The 15,525-nt window shown below is 30.0% G+C and overlaps 1 protein-coding gene across 1 annotated transcript in view; it reads left to right on the forward strand.

The window, feature by feature from the left end:
- The first annotated feature begins 89 nt into the window (after positions 1 to 89).
- Positions 90 to 15,525, forward strand: part of Zw10 (Zeste-white 10 kinetochore protein) — a 33,429-nt gene continuing 17,993 nt past the window's right edge. The window contains exons 1-3 of the mRNA XM_087157405.1: positions 90 to 266; positions 5,322 to 5,524; positions 7,807 to 8,715. Coding sequence (XP_087013531.1) covers positions 230 to 266; positions 5,322 to 5,524; positions 7,807 to 8,715 — 1,149 coding nt within the window. The 5' untranslated portion in view covers positions 90 to 229. The remainder of the gene's footprint in view (positions 267 to 5,321; positions 5,525 to 7,806; positions 8,716 to 15,525) is intronic.

Here is a 15,525-nt window from a genome sequence, read left to right on the forward strand (position 1 = left end):
TGAATCACGTGAATTATATGAGGATTCACGTGTACTCTACATCCAATCATTTAAATTGACATTCGAAACATTTATATCTATAACCGTTACTTGTCTTCGCGCAAAAACGTATGTAAATAGTGAGAAGAGGGTTCCAAAAAAATTAAAAATAGCTGAAAATTTAGATTTTCAATATGTTATATGTATAAAATAAAATATATTAGTTAAAAATTTAACAAAATATTTTGAAATGACTTCATTGGTTGCTGAATTACTTCAGGCTACTGGTAAAACTTTAGAATTGTGTCTTGTTTTCTTTCTTCTCACTTCAAATATTTGAAAAGAAGTTTAATACTGAAAATTACTTGCTCACAGTTCAAAAGTTTTAGCTTTAATAAACTTTGCATTAGGGGGAATTTAATAATTATCAAAGTGCTGGTTTGTAACTTGTTTTATAAACTATGTATTATAAATTATAAAGTTTTTTTTATTTTATTTTGTTATAATACATTTTGATTTTTATGAACATGACCCCTGTGTCCCCCATTTTCAAATCAAATCGGCGCTCATGCTACAACATATATTTACTGCCAAACTTCATGTTTCGGACACTCAACATAAACTAAACTAAAGCTATAAAACTAATGCCTCTCATTGCGAGCATTTTTTTTAATTCCCCTTGAATCTTCTATGAAAACACCATTATGTGTCCTATCCGCAAAGCGAACAGTCATTTATGTCTCAAAACCTTTTGACTTTTCAAACCCGACACCACTTTTTCTAAATTTAAAAAAAATTTAATTTTACGATCAATTTTAAAAAAATGCATCTTTCTACCATTTTTCAAAGCATGTACATTTGTTGCCTTATCCATAACTAAGAACATTAAGCTATTTCAGTTCTAAAGAATTTTTCATTCTCCCGTCATCTTTCTTTATCTTTTCGAATTTAGCAAGAAAGAAGAGAAAATGATACTGCAAATGTAAAATATTTTGTACAGCGGTATCTTTGGGTCTTTTCTTCTGGTTGACACAGTTGTGACCCCACATGCTCAGTCTTAAGACCCTATTAGTTTAAGTGACGCATTAAATCATATCAGCTACTCTTTCCCATTGAAATTTCCTTTCTACTTCTAATCAGTTTGATCAGTCATAGCCAGGGCCGGATTTACGTATAAGCTAAATAAGCTGTAGCTTGGGGCCCCGAGATGACAAGGGCCCCCAGATCCTACTATCCCCCCTCTTTTTTTAAAGTTTTAATCGGAGCTGGGGCTCTCAGAACCCCAAAATGCATTTTTTTCTTCTTTTTTACATTGACATAATAAATATAAATAAATGACTGAATAAAACAAAAAACTTCGTTGTCATTAGTAGGGAACATATCATCTTTCAAGCAATTTGAGAATTAATAAATTATTTAGAAATAAAGAATTTTTTAGTTTAAAAGGTAAAAAAGTTTTTTTTTTTGCCCCATCATTCGTTCATCAGATTATTTAATATCTGTTTCTAAGGATCAGAATTCCCTTTTATTTTACTTTAAAATTGTACAAATGATATATTTAATGCTTTCATGTGATATGCAGCAGTTTTAAATAGCACTTTAAAATATCTAAAAAGGGACAGAAATTGTCAGATAAAAAAAAAATAAATAAAAAAAAATTAACTAATACTTTTGAATAAGAATTGAAATAACTATACACGTTTGTTTTGCTACCTCATTCTATATAGCATTATTTAGAAGAGACAGTTGCGTGTGGGTGTGATGATGACATAATAAAAGAGGCATACAAAAAAAGCAGATTTCGTTTCAGTTAAATACCTCAATATCATATTTTTAAACTCCTCGAAAATGTAGTAAAAGAGGTATACAAATTAACTGTCGCAAACAAATTAATATTAAGTAAGAACGAAACAAAAATGATATTGAAATATGCTGAATCACTAATGAGACCGGGATGAAAGACATCCAAACCTATTTGATTGAATAGTATAACTAGAAGGTGTTTAAAAAATTCTGAAATCTACCAGGCTTTAATTTTTTTTTCTGTCACAAACTTTATCAGTAATTAAAAATAATAAATTCGTTAGATTTCAATATTGGTTCTGTTTTTTCGTTGATTAAATGTTAAACATTAACAGATATTTGTCTTTTAAAGCATTCCATTCTATAATAAGATAATTATTCTACAATTGTAATTATCTAAAACTAATTGATATAAAGCTTTAGTGTGTTCCATTGATATGTTGAATGCTCGTTTTGGCTGGATGCCCGGGACAGTTGCTCTTTCACATCCTAGCCACTATACACCATCAAGAGCTGAGCTGATACTTTAAACCCGTATGACATTTATTCTCTCTGATATTTAATAGACCCTTTAATAAATCCTTAAAAATATAAGCCAAAAATTTAAATGACTATTTTTTTTCTTGCACTAAAATTTAACAAAAGTACTTAAAATAATTAAAAAGAAAGCAAAAATAATGAAGAAATATTTTCAATATATACATCAATTAAATAATATCAGCTTACGAAATGTTCCTTTTATTTTTTCAAACAGTATTAATATAACGACCCTCACCTGTTCCAGGGACTGCTGGATTTTATTCAAAATTACAAGGCTTCGGAGTTGAATATTAGTAGTCGTAAACTCGAAATTGGGTCGGCTGTGCAATGACTGTTATAAAATGAACTAATAAATTTGGCCGGGACAGCCTGGTTGATAGGGCATTGGACTTGTGTTCGTGAGAATGGGAGTTTGAATCCAGCCGGCAGAAGAATACCCATGTATAAAATGGCGACTGGTGCATGTTAAATCTGTCAGGGTCACAAAGTCCTCCAAGTTCTCATAACAAATGAATACCTCTGGGTACTAATCTATCAGTTCCCTTGTCTTCTGGATTGGGTTCAAAATGACAAGGCTACGGAGTTGAATATTAGTAGTCGTAAACTTGAAATCGGGTCGGCTGTGCAATGACTGTTATAAAATGAACTAATAAATTTGGCCGGGACAGCCTGGTTGATAGGGCATTGAACTTGAGTTCGTGAGAATGGGAGTTTGAATCCAGCCTGCAGAAGAATACCCATGTATAAAATGGTGACTGGTGCATGTTAAATCTGTCAGGGTCACAAAGTCCTCCAAGTTCTCATAACAAATGAATACCTCTGGGTACTAATCTATCAGTTCCCTTGTCTTCTGGATTGGGTTCAAAATGACAAGGCTACGGAGTTGAATATTAGTAGTCGTAAACTTGAAATCGGGTCGGCTGTGCAATGACTGTTATAAAATGAACTAATAAATTTGGCCGGGACAGCCTGGTTGATAGGGCATTGAACTTGAGTTCGTGAGAATGGGAGTTTGAATCCAGCCTGCAGAAGAATACCCATGTATAAAATGGTGACTGGTGCATGTTAAATCTGTCAGGGTCACAAAGTCCTCCAAGTTCTCGTAACAAATGAATACCTCTGGGTACTAATCTATCAGTTCCCTTGTCTTCTGGATTGGGTTCAAAATGACAAGGCTACGGAGTTGAATATTAGTAGTCGTAAACTCGAAATCGGTTCAGCTGTGCAATGACTGTTATAAAATAAACTAATAAATTTGGCCGGGATAGCCTGGTTGATAGGGTGTAAACTCAAAATTGAGTCGGTTGTTCAACAGCGGTTATAAGAAAAATAAAACTAATAATCAAATTGTCTTTTCTTGTTTTCTTTCTAACCCTTTGCATATTTTCTACGCACAATCAAAATTTCATATTTCTAAGTCTTATAGATTTTGTAACATAAGGAAAAAACAATTGAGAAAAAAATTCGCGAAAATAGTATTAAAAATTGCAAATAAAATATATTTAAAATGAATCTAAAAAAGAAACTCTGTTAAATATATAGTGGCCCAGCACGCCAAATTTTTACTCTGTGCTTAAAATGTGTTTCTTTTGTAAGTTTTTATCCTCGTTCAAAAAATATGTGCAATAAAAGAAAAGTTCTACATAACAGTCTCATCACAATTAATGTACAGTACAGAACCCGTTATCCGGAAATCAGAAAACCGGAACAAAATTCGATAAATTTTCCCGCCATTTAAAAATTTTTTTTTTTTCCCTTATAAGATTTTAGGATTTTTCTTTCTTTTTTGAAAGATATTTACCTTACCATCATTTGGAAATAATCATTAGTGTATTACTCCATCGTTTTTCCTTCTTTTTAAGATTATTTCCAAAAAAAATTTTTTTTATTTGGGTTTAACAATAAAAAAAGCGGCTTTTTGTAGCGATTCAGAAAACCGGAAAAATCAGTTATCCGGAATAGCGATGGTCCCGATCGTTCCGGATAATCGGTTCCCTACTGTATTTAACAATAAAGTAATATTATCAAATTTTTTAATAATATAATCTTAATACTCAACAATAAAAAATAGTGACAGTTTACTTTAGGTGTATAGAAATGGAATTGAACTTATAAGGGCCCCATCATTTTCAGTAGCTTAGGGCCCCACCAATCTTCAATCCGGCCCTGGTCATAGCTATTATATTTTAACCCATTCAAGACCAATTGAATACTCTGTGGGTATTTTGGGATCTACTCCTTTTTTTAAAAAGCTAACAAAGACTGGTTTAATTTCTTATAAATTAGTTGAAGAAATAAAAATATTTAAGTGCACCTTATTATGTTAGTAAGATACATATTATTTTTTGCCTTGAAATTGTATAGTTGCAAACTTCTAATTTGTTTCATAGCTGCCAACTTTTATGAATTTTTTGTAAGATTTTGTTTTTACATTTAAAGTAGTTGCAACATTTTTCTTTTCATATCTTAAATGTATACATTTTCTATGAAATATTACCATCTCATATAAATGAAACATATCACTCATGAGCTGCAATAGTGGTACAACTAAAAAAACATATGTTTTGGGCTAAGAATAGGTGTAAATATGAAAATACACATTCTTTTCAGCAGCAATACTAGCACAACTAGTAATTCAACTTGAAGGTAATCTTCATTTAAATAAACTAAAGCATTTCTCATGCATTTACCTTAGCAATGAAAACTTTAAACCCACTTATCTCAAAACATGATTTTTTGAGTTGTGCCGCTATTGCAGCCCATGAGCGATATATATAATGTCATGCTTTTGCCTGATAATTATATAAAAGTTCGAGTTATGGTAAAAATAAAGTATTTCTGCCTTCAGTTGTAATTCAATTGCCACCTCACTACAATTTGAAAAAATCATGTTTAGAAAAATTAAAAGTTGGCAGGTATGGTGTTTACTGACAAATCTGTATAAAATTATGCTTTGAAAAATTTATTGATTTAACTAATTTTTTAAATTTTTTTACCAGGTAAGCTAATGAAGGACAACTTGTTTGATAAAGTTTATCATTTAAAAAGAAAATCTGAGTATATAAAGTTAGATGTGCAGAAAAGCTTGCAGAATCGATACATTGATTTTATTCCAGAAATTGTTGAACTTGATGACTTTATTGAAAAGATAGATGATATAACTGAAGAATATGAAGCTCTTAGTAACTATGTTGACAGAGAGGTAGATTTTTATGTACATTAATAAGTGAAATATTTAAATATGATAGGTAATTATACTTCCTGTTGTAGGTATGTTTTAGTTTTTCACTATCAAACTGCTCCTGCACTGACTGCATGGCATGGTGCTCCTGATGAAGCTGCCTTGCATGTTTGTGCATTTCCATCCTTTTATTATGTGTCCATTTGATTATATTTTATTGTTTCCTTGGTGTTTTAATTTGGTCGTTTGCTTTATTTGAAGTTTTTTTCTAATATATATGTATTATAATAGAATTTTTTAAAAGTTTTAATTAAGAAAATATAAGCAGGGGTCAGTCTAGGTTTTTCTGAGAGGTACCTATTTTGTGAAAATTCACACATAATTTGTGAAAATTAAAAATTACATTAAAAAATCAACACAAAAATATGGATATATCGTTTTTTACAGGATAAAAAAATTTAATTGTAAGAAAAAGTATTTTGCGAACCTACCGTTTTTCCTAAAGTTGAATTTGTGAAGGTACCGTTAAACAGTAGTAAATATGGCCTGGACAGACCCCCGATAAGAGATATTTAATATATATGTAAAATGATGCAGTCGGACCGAGCAGGAAAACAGACATCAATGTCGATTCAGCATCAATTTCATCATTCAGGCAATTGTATATTTTAATTTTTGAATTCTATTTTGAAGAAGCATTTTATCATTTGTTATTATCCTGCACTTGTTTCAACAGTTCTTATAATCCTGCTCGGCTTGTAAAATGATGCAGTCGGACCGAGCAGGAAAACAGATACAGGATATTAATGAAAGCAAAGTAACTTTTATTTGGTCATTCTTTGTTGAGTGGAGAGCGAGAAGTGTTAACTCCATCGACGATCAGGCTTTCTGGTAGGGAAAATCTTGCAAAAAATCCGGAAAATGTCTCTATTTAGGGAAAGGAGAGAAATCTTAGAAATTACCATTAACCAATGGTAATTTCTAAGATTAAGAAATAGGTTGAGTGATTCCCACGAAGATTAAAGGGAAAAATATCTTTACGTAAATTTATGCATACTTGGGCCAAAAATAGATTTAAGAACAGGATGTGGCTTTTAAAAGTGTGAGAAAGCATTTCGATTTGAATAATTAATCTATATTATATAAAACGCTAATACGGACGTATGTATCAATAAAACCGATGATATTTCTTTTCTCTCGCTGGCAACAGTTTTCATTTTTAATTGATAGGCTTCGGCGCGCAAGAGCACGTAGTGAGCATCATATGGCTAATCTATATTATATAAAATGCTAATACGTTTTAATTGAAAGGCTTCGTCGCGCAAGAGCACGTAGTGAGCATCATATGTCTAATCGGGTGAATTCTCACCGAATTAACAAAAAAATTCTCACAAAATTATCTTCATCGAAGCTGATGCTTTACATCCGGCGCTCAGTACTATTTCATATTGTTTTACAACACATGGTCTTAGCCCTCTGGTGGGAAAGACTTCAAAACAAAACTTACAACAGTTACTTTTCTCAGCAACTGAAATTTAGAATAGTGTGATTAAGAAAAATTTGTGAACTGTTTGCAATTTCAAATTAATATTGAAATGCACAGGTTTAGAATTTTCTGCAGTGAAAAGTTTTCAGAACTTCAGTGTTCAAAAAAGTATACAAAAGCTAGACGTTAAGAACGTATCCAATGAGCGAGCAAAACGAGCATCGGATTGCGAAGCAATCCGAAATGAACTGCAAAAGCAGTTCCGGGGGTTGGCGAGCGCGAGCGAGCAGGGGGCGAAGCCTCCTAGTTAGTAATAAATTAGGAGTTGTTTTATAGCAAAGAAACTAACATAAAAAGATTAATAGAAGCTTTTTATGTTCCATATATATTTAAGGGGAAAAAATGGTTTAGATAGCTGTTTTTTCAGGCATTGTTTCATAATTGTTTGTTTTTACAAATTTAAACACATATTTTTTTCTGAATTATTTTTGTAAAATTAAAATTATTTTAAGTTTTATAAGCACCTTGTCAGCAATTCTTGATTGACACTCTTTTGAAGTTAATACATTTTTCAACAGATAGAATGTAAAGCTTTCATTATGATTTTATAAAGTGTTAATTTTGTAAAGGCAGATTTGTTTTATAAAGTAGGCTATTGATTGTCCTTTAAATTCTACAGAAAATCTTATATTAAAAAATTATACTGTTAAACTGGTATGCTTATTTTAGTGTTTATTTCAAGTGGATACTTTTTATAGGAACTTTATTAGTTCTGTATTTGTATTTCATTTTATTTAAGTTATTGTTATTATTTTAGGTAAAGCCACAAATGGTGAATTCCGTGGGGGAGTTTAACAATGTTGTAGACGATTTAAAAAAGATAAAGAAACTAAAAGAAGATGCTCTAAGTTTATCAAGTTTGCACAGTTTTTTAGAACAATCAAAACAGTCTCTATCTTTACAGTCTTATTTAACATCAGCCAAGAATCTGTTGGAATTTGAAAGAGTAAGAAACAGCAGTAATTTTGAAGACCATGATATTACTGTCGTAAAAAGCTTAACAACTGAATTCATTGTTACCAAGGAGAATTTAATTTATAATTTAGAAAATGCTTGGCATGAAAAAATTACTATTAGCAGTTCCTTAGAAGGTAGAAAAAAGTTCTTATCTCTAAAAATTGATAAAACTGCTAGTTTAGAAAATAGTTCTGAAATCTTTAAAGCTTTAAAACTTTTAAAACAATTGAAACCAGTGTTTAAAGAGTTTGGAAAGCGATTCATAAATTTGATTTGTCACAATGTAGCAAGTAACATAGTTAAGATAACAGTATCAGAAGACTCTTCAACCTTAACAGTTGATGTTATGAAAGATCATGCACCAGAACCTCCGGAAGTTTTTGAAACATTAAAAGAAATATTAAGGTTCCTTTTTAATGGTATTTTACAGGCACCATTGAATATGGATGCTGAAGAAAACTCATTTACTGCCATGACTGAGTTTGGGATGGCTATTGGGGATGAATTTTGCACTTTTGTTATTGAAAAATGCTTGAAACCTGCTACTCCAAAACAAAGTAAGCAGATGGAGGCTTTTCGTCTTGCTGTGTCTGAAGGAGAGAATTTCTGTAATTTTCTTTTGCAGTTAGGGTTTCTCTTAAAGGCAGATAATAAGTTAATAGCTTTTATCTATGATGTTGACATACTGCCAGTTAACAAAATTGCTCAGGTATTCTATTTATTTTTTCTCCTTGGTTTTCTTTAGAATTGATATATTTTGAGGAATGCTCTGTTATCAAAATCATTATATTTAACCCTTTTGCGCGTAACGGGACACATGCATCCCAAACAAATTTCAAAAAAATCTTTTTGGACAGAAACGCTTCTTTGTCTAATGGGAGACTGTCCCACCGGTCCTGCCAATATTTTTGAAGGTATTTTCATTCACAGAACATAGATGGCACTACCGCACATATTGCTGCCCTACTCATAGTTTATGCTACCAAAATTGTTCCGTTGCAAAAAGAAAAAACTCGGCGCAAAAGGGTTAAACTAATAACGGATGCTTTTCCATTTTGCTGGTGCAGGTGATAAAGTTGGCAATGAAAAGTCCCCAGGTTTATATAAATTCGCATTTTTTATTTTTATTTTTTCATGATGTCTATTTAAAAAGAAAAGCTAAAGAAATAAAAAAGAAGTAACTGAATTTACCTGCGTTGGCAAAAGGGAAAAGTACCTCTTTGTTTGCATTTTAAAAGTAATATAGTTGTATGTAAGATGCATGTTCAGAAAGAATGTACTATTTCATTTTAGCCTTATTGCAGTAGTATTGTTGCAATTCATTGCACATATACACTTGGTTTTGGTTGATTATCTGTTCACAAACACCATTACAGCTGGATTTGTATTTACATGAGTTAGTGAGCATTCGAAATGTTTACACTGTTTGTGAAGTGCTTCCTATAATAACGTTTTTTAAGACAAAAAATTATAAGCCACTGGAAATTTGTCGTCAACATTAAGAGATTTGTGGTTAAAATATAAGGAGTGAGAAACAGGTTTGACAATTCAATGATGGACAAACACAGATAGGGAAGCCTTCGGTAAACGTTGATAGTTTAACTGCAAAAGCGAATGAGAAAATTCGGGAAAACACACAGTTCACAACAAGAATGATTATTAATTTTAAATAAATTTCAAAAACTGTTTCGCTTAAGATTTTTAAAAATTAATCAAATCATAGTTGACCAGACAGCCCAATGTTTTTGTCTGATGATTTCTTCATAATCACTTGCAATTTATCTGATCTCCATTTTTTTCATTAATTGCAAGAAAATCAAATCAGTACATCTATCTTTTTTATGGTATTGTCATCACTCATTCGAATCATATGAGCCACCCAATTCAATCTATTTATTTTTATGTATTTAATAACATCAGGTTGTTTATAAATCTTGTACATTTCAAAGTTAAATCTCCTTCTCCAGTTATTGTTTTCATTTACACCAGCAAGTATACTCCGCAAAATATTTTGCTCAAATATTTTGATACAATTTCCCCCCAGTTTTGTCATCATCCAAGCTTCAGAAGCGTATGTCAGAACAAGCCTGACAAGGGCTGTCTATGGGCTGAGAAGATTTATTAAATCTAGGTTTCTTTCTAGGAGAAAAAAAGGAGGGGCATACAAATTGATGCCACAAAAACATAGCTCGGCAGTGTCTCTTTTACAACAAATATCTGAATAATATTGTAATTATTTAGACATTTAATTTTATTCAGGCATTTATTGTTAAGACATATAATTATTTCATTACATTTTTGTATTTTTGATGCTGCTTAGGTCAAACTTTTTTTTGTATATGAGACTGAGTTATTTAAATAAAAAACCTTTTTGCTTGTCTCTGTAACTAGGATAATCTTTCAGAACATTAAAAGTTCCATGCTGAATCACTGTGAAGCTTGTGTGACTGTTTCTGATAGGAGTTTCAAACACCTTTTGTTACACATAGCTGTTGGCTTAAGTAAAACATATCATTAAGATTATTTATGTTACATTAACATTTTGAAGTTTCTGCTTTTTTTTTTAAAATTTTCTTTAATAGTAAGTCACTTGCATCTTTCACCTTTTGCAAGTTTGTGGCACTAGTAGGGAAGCATCAATTTTATGTTACTATGAAGGACCGAAATCTGGAGAATGTCAACTTTCGCTGGTGAATGTCACATTCACACATTGCTTTGTTGAATGTCCAAAATGTTTGTTAAATTTGATTTGATGTTAATTTAATCATCAATATTTAAATTTCTATCTGATATTTTTATATCTGATGAGTTGAGCCCGGATTTTGATGACCTAAAAAATCTCAACTAATGCCCTTAAAAAGTGCAAAAAATGCCCTTAAAAAGGGCAAAAAATGCCCTTAAAAATTCAAAAATTGCGCAAAAAATGCCTTAAATAAAGTAAAAATATTGAATTAAAAAATGTTTTGCTCTTTAAAATTATTATGAGTCTTTTAAAAGTTATAAAGCAATGCAATACTTGTTCTACGTTCATTAAAGTTTGAAAAATATGTTTTATATCCTAAAGTAACAAAAAAAGGAAAATATATTGACACCAAAATATTTTTCTTTTGTAGAGAAACTTTGAGGGATATAAAAACTTCCATCTCCTAATATTACTAAATATCAGAATTACATTGGATTATTAAATCTTTTTTGATAATTTGAAATGTAAACGAGAGTCTCTTGTCTGAAAGTAAATTTTCATTCCTGCAGAAGCTTCTTTCAACGTCTACTGATGTTATAGGTGCGTACTTGAAAAAGACGGTCTCACTTACTGACAATTCTTCTTCAATTTGAAAAGATTTTGCTTCACCTGTTAATATTCTATAGATTTTCTTCATTGTTTGGAAGACAGTGTAATAATGAAAATTGATAAAAAATAATAAAAATTGGAAAAAATTGACAAAAAACTTTAAAAAATGCATTAAAATGCAAAATACGCCCCAAAATTTAAAGAAAAATGCCCTATAAATCTAAAAAATGCTCTAAAAGACAAAAAATGTCCAAAAATGCAAAAAAAATGCAAATGGTGTATAAATACGTGTATATGTACACATATATATTGTCTCTGCATACGTGCATACAAAGTTGCATTCATATTTACATGTATACTGTATGCAAAATTATGTATGTACAAATAACTTTGGTGTATAAATACCTACATTGTATTTAAATCTGTACATTCATACATATATCTTATATGCATACGCGTGTACATACATGTACAGTCCGCAAAAAAAAAAAACGAATCACCCTGAATAACTTTCGTTCTAATGATCGGATTTTCACGAACTAAGTGTCAATCTTAATGGTTCCTGGGGGTGACCTCAAATATGTTAATTAATTAGTGCTAACTATTAATTAAGTTACGAAATCAGACACAAAAACGTACTTTCTCTGAATAAACATATAATTTTTTTTACATATTTGGAATCTAGACCCTTGAATTAGTGGGAGTAGACAAAATTTTAAAAAAATTGGGTGGTAAATTGGGCCTCAATAAATGTTTATATATTTGGCGATAGTCCAGAAAACCGCCAAAAAAAGTCGCCTGCGCAAATAAATATTTTAAGATAACCCATTGACTAATTCAAAAGAGGAGTGCTTAATTTTACTAGGTTGCTACGCAACCAAACTCTGATAGTAAAAAAATTGAAATAATGTTCAGTGATTGCTCGGAGGGGCTTAATTTATTGTTAATAGAAAATATCTCGAAGTTTCCAGGCCATAAACAATTTTTTTAGGGGATTTCTGTCCAAAAAGCAAAAAAAAAATTATTTTAATCTCCTTTGAAAAGTAAATTTGAATCGATTTATAAATTATTTATGATAGTTTTTAGAATTTAAATACATGAACTTTTTATCTGATATTGTTTAGATTACACTGTTTTTACTATATTTATTCGAGGATTTTATACTAAAATAAAATGAGCATAACTTATTATAGCTATATACAAAATTTTAGGGATAATCATTTTTACAGTTTTAATCGAGTCTTCTAGGCAAGAAAATTTGAAGAAAAAAAAAGTGCTTGAAAAATAAAATGTAGATTGTATAATAATTCTAATGCGCATTCACAAGGCTTTCTATAATTTACGATATTTCCTTTTTCTATAACTCTAGGAATTGCTGAATGCTTAGTGGCATTTTAAAAAGATTGAAATATGTTATGTTTAAGAATAAGATATTGAAATAATATGTTGCAAATTGTAGGATTCATTGCTTAAAAAATCGCTTCATTCTACTAGATATTTAGGTTACATCGTTTCCTTTGGATAAATATGATCAGCAAATAGCATCCTCATGTTTCGATACATTCTGAAACTTATACGTTCGCAAATTCACCATAAAATGTCGCACAGCATATTCTTCAATTACGATAAGCTACATTTACCACCTAATACTGCTACTATGGTTATTTTTGCTTTCTTAGATATATCTGATGATCTCTTTTTAAACAGAGCTCGTAAGATCCTTAAGATACTGAAATGGGGGCACAAAAACTTAAGAGATAAAATATTTAATTTCATTAACTCAAAATATCTGGTGTCAAAATGTTAATTTTTAAGTTAAATATAACTTTTACAATATTGATGTTCTTACATTTTTAAAGACCATAGGAATCCTGATAAAATATTAAAATGAATATGTTTACTTTAACTAGTGTAAAATCCTTATCAAAATAATGATCAAGAGCCAAATGTAAAACAGTATAATTGACGATAAAAACTCAACTGTCTTCAAAACATATGAAGAGGGAAGTAAAAGTCGACATGTTTCGAGTTTTCAAATATAATCGCCCATTCTCAAGACTTGTCAGGCTTGGATAACTTGTGGCTTTTATTATTGGACGCTCAAAACATGTCTATTTTTATTATCATCTATTATTTTTTTAAATCAATGAAGTTTTTATATTTTCGATTCAGTTTCTTGGGATTATTTAGTTACACAACATATTAAATTATTTCACTCGATATTAAAATAAGTTTTACATATGTTATAGGCACAGGTTCTTAGATTGAAAAAATAATAATTCACTACTTTGAAAAAAAATTAATGCAGTAAAAAAAATTTTTTTTTTTTTTTTTTTGCTGCAAGCCTTAAAATTTTAGTTTAAGGTCATAAAAAAATTCCGTTTACAATTGAAATTTCAAAAGTCGAATGTGAAAATGGAATGTCCCCTAGTACCAGGAATCGAAATTAAATAGTAACAAGGACAACTTTTTTAAACAAGTTAGCGTTTCCGTCCTACTCGAAGTTGTTTGAAAAGGTATTTTTTATATATCGATTCCAAAGTTTATTCTACATATATTTCAGGGTATACTTTCGGAGTATTTCGATCGAGTTTATTTTTACACCCTTATTTGCTTAAAATTATGAAATAATTTACTTAAAATAAATTATTCAAGCTACATGATTTAATGCATTTATAGTATAATAATAAACGGAGCTTCCGACGCATATCCTTAACCTTAATACCGCTATCATTAAATAAATGGAGTAAGCTTAGATAAATAATAAAAGTTAATTTTTCCCTCGTGTAATTTTCAAGGAATAATATGTTTCGATCAAACAGATTTCATTCTGGAAATAGTGAAATTATTGAGTAGGTCCCTTGGAGCAATATCATTCTTATCCTCTTTTGACGAAATATAGGAAAAATTAGTTTTCACAGTTTCTGTAAAAAGTATGTTAGCCTACTTGCCACGTTTTTTTTTAAATTTTTTTTTATTAAAATAAGGTCGGAAATTGTGTATTGTGTGCACAGCTTCGGAATCCTTACAATTTTCAATTTTTAGTATTTCCTGATTAACAAAATAAGGCATTTTCCTGATAACAAATTATACTACAATAATATCTTGGAAATCATGCTAAAGTAAAAAATTAAACAAAATAGTTTAGTATATTATCAGAAAAAAAATCTACTTGGTATCATAAAGAGTAAAAGATATAATGAAATAATTAGTGAATCACACGTGGTCAGATAATTAAAAATTTAATTTCACAACTAAGATAGTAGGACGACATTTAAGATACTGAGATATTTTAAGACACTAAAAAAATTGGTTACGTATTCCACAGCTTTTTATGTTCGGTATCTTTATCCACTTTGTAGTGACTTATAAAACATCAACACTATTTTAGATAATCTAAGTTGAAGTCACAAGAAACAAAAAAAAGACGACAATCAATAATTTATATTCTTTTTTCAAAAAAATAGTATGCTAAGTAAATAATCAGCTGTTTTGCATTAAATAATTTTAAACAGCTGAATGTTTTTAATTTCTTAACAAGGTTTTATTCTTAGCTAGCAGACAATAATTCTTTAAAAAAAAACTTGACTATAATTTGAAAAGGAAACCTAAATGAAAGAAAATCTAAATTAAAGTTCTAAAAAAATTATTAGTATATTAATGAAGAAATAATAAACGTAAAATGGAAAAAGAATAAGAATTTTAAAATGTTAAAATTTTATTAAATAGTTGGTAAAATAGTTCTGCGATACACTTCCGGAAATTTCTTTTAAGATTAGGATGATATAGGGTAAACCAACAAATGAAGGAGCATTTCATAGATATTTCTTAGAAATAAGATTTTAAACGTTTTAATTTAGATTGATTGGTAAGAGTAGCTTACTACCTAACAATAGGAAGTCCTTTAACAATGCATTTAGTTATCTGGTCGTTGAGTCTTCTCTGGAAAAAGTTTTGAATTTGTTAGTATCTGTTCAACGCCTTGTTTCTTTGACAAAATTATAAGGTCAGTGTTTGTTGTTATCCGTTTAAACTACAATTAATTGCATATAATAATGCTTTTTCTTTTCATTGTGAAAAAAAGAATTCAAAATATGGTCATTGAAGTTACGTTTTATTTATTTTAAGCATCATAACATAAGCAAGTACTGAGATTAGGGGGTGTTTATTAACTGGATTACAGAACGATGAAAAACCAATGTATAAACAAGTGTTCCTTTACTGGGA

The sequence above is a fragment of the Parasteatoda tepidariorum genome, chromosome 2 (assembly GCF_982258835.1).
Source record: "Parasteatoda tepidariorum strain Cologne lab strain chromosome 2, Ptep-v5.0, whole genome shotgun sequence".
NCBI classification, from domain to species: domain Eukaryota; kingdom Metazoa; phylum Arthropoda; class Arachnida; order Araneae; family Theridiidae; genus Parasteatoda; species Parasteatoda tepidariorum.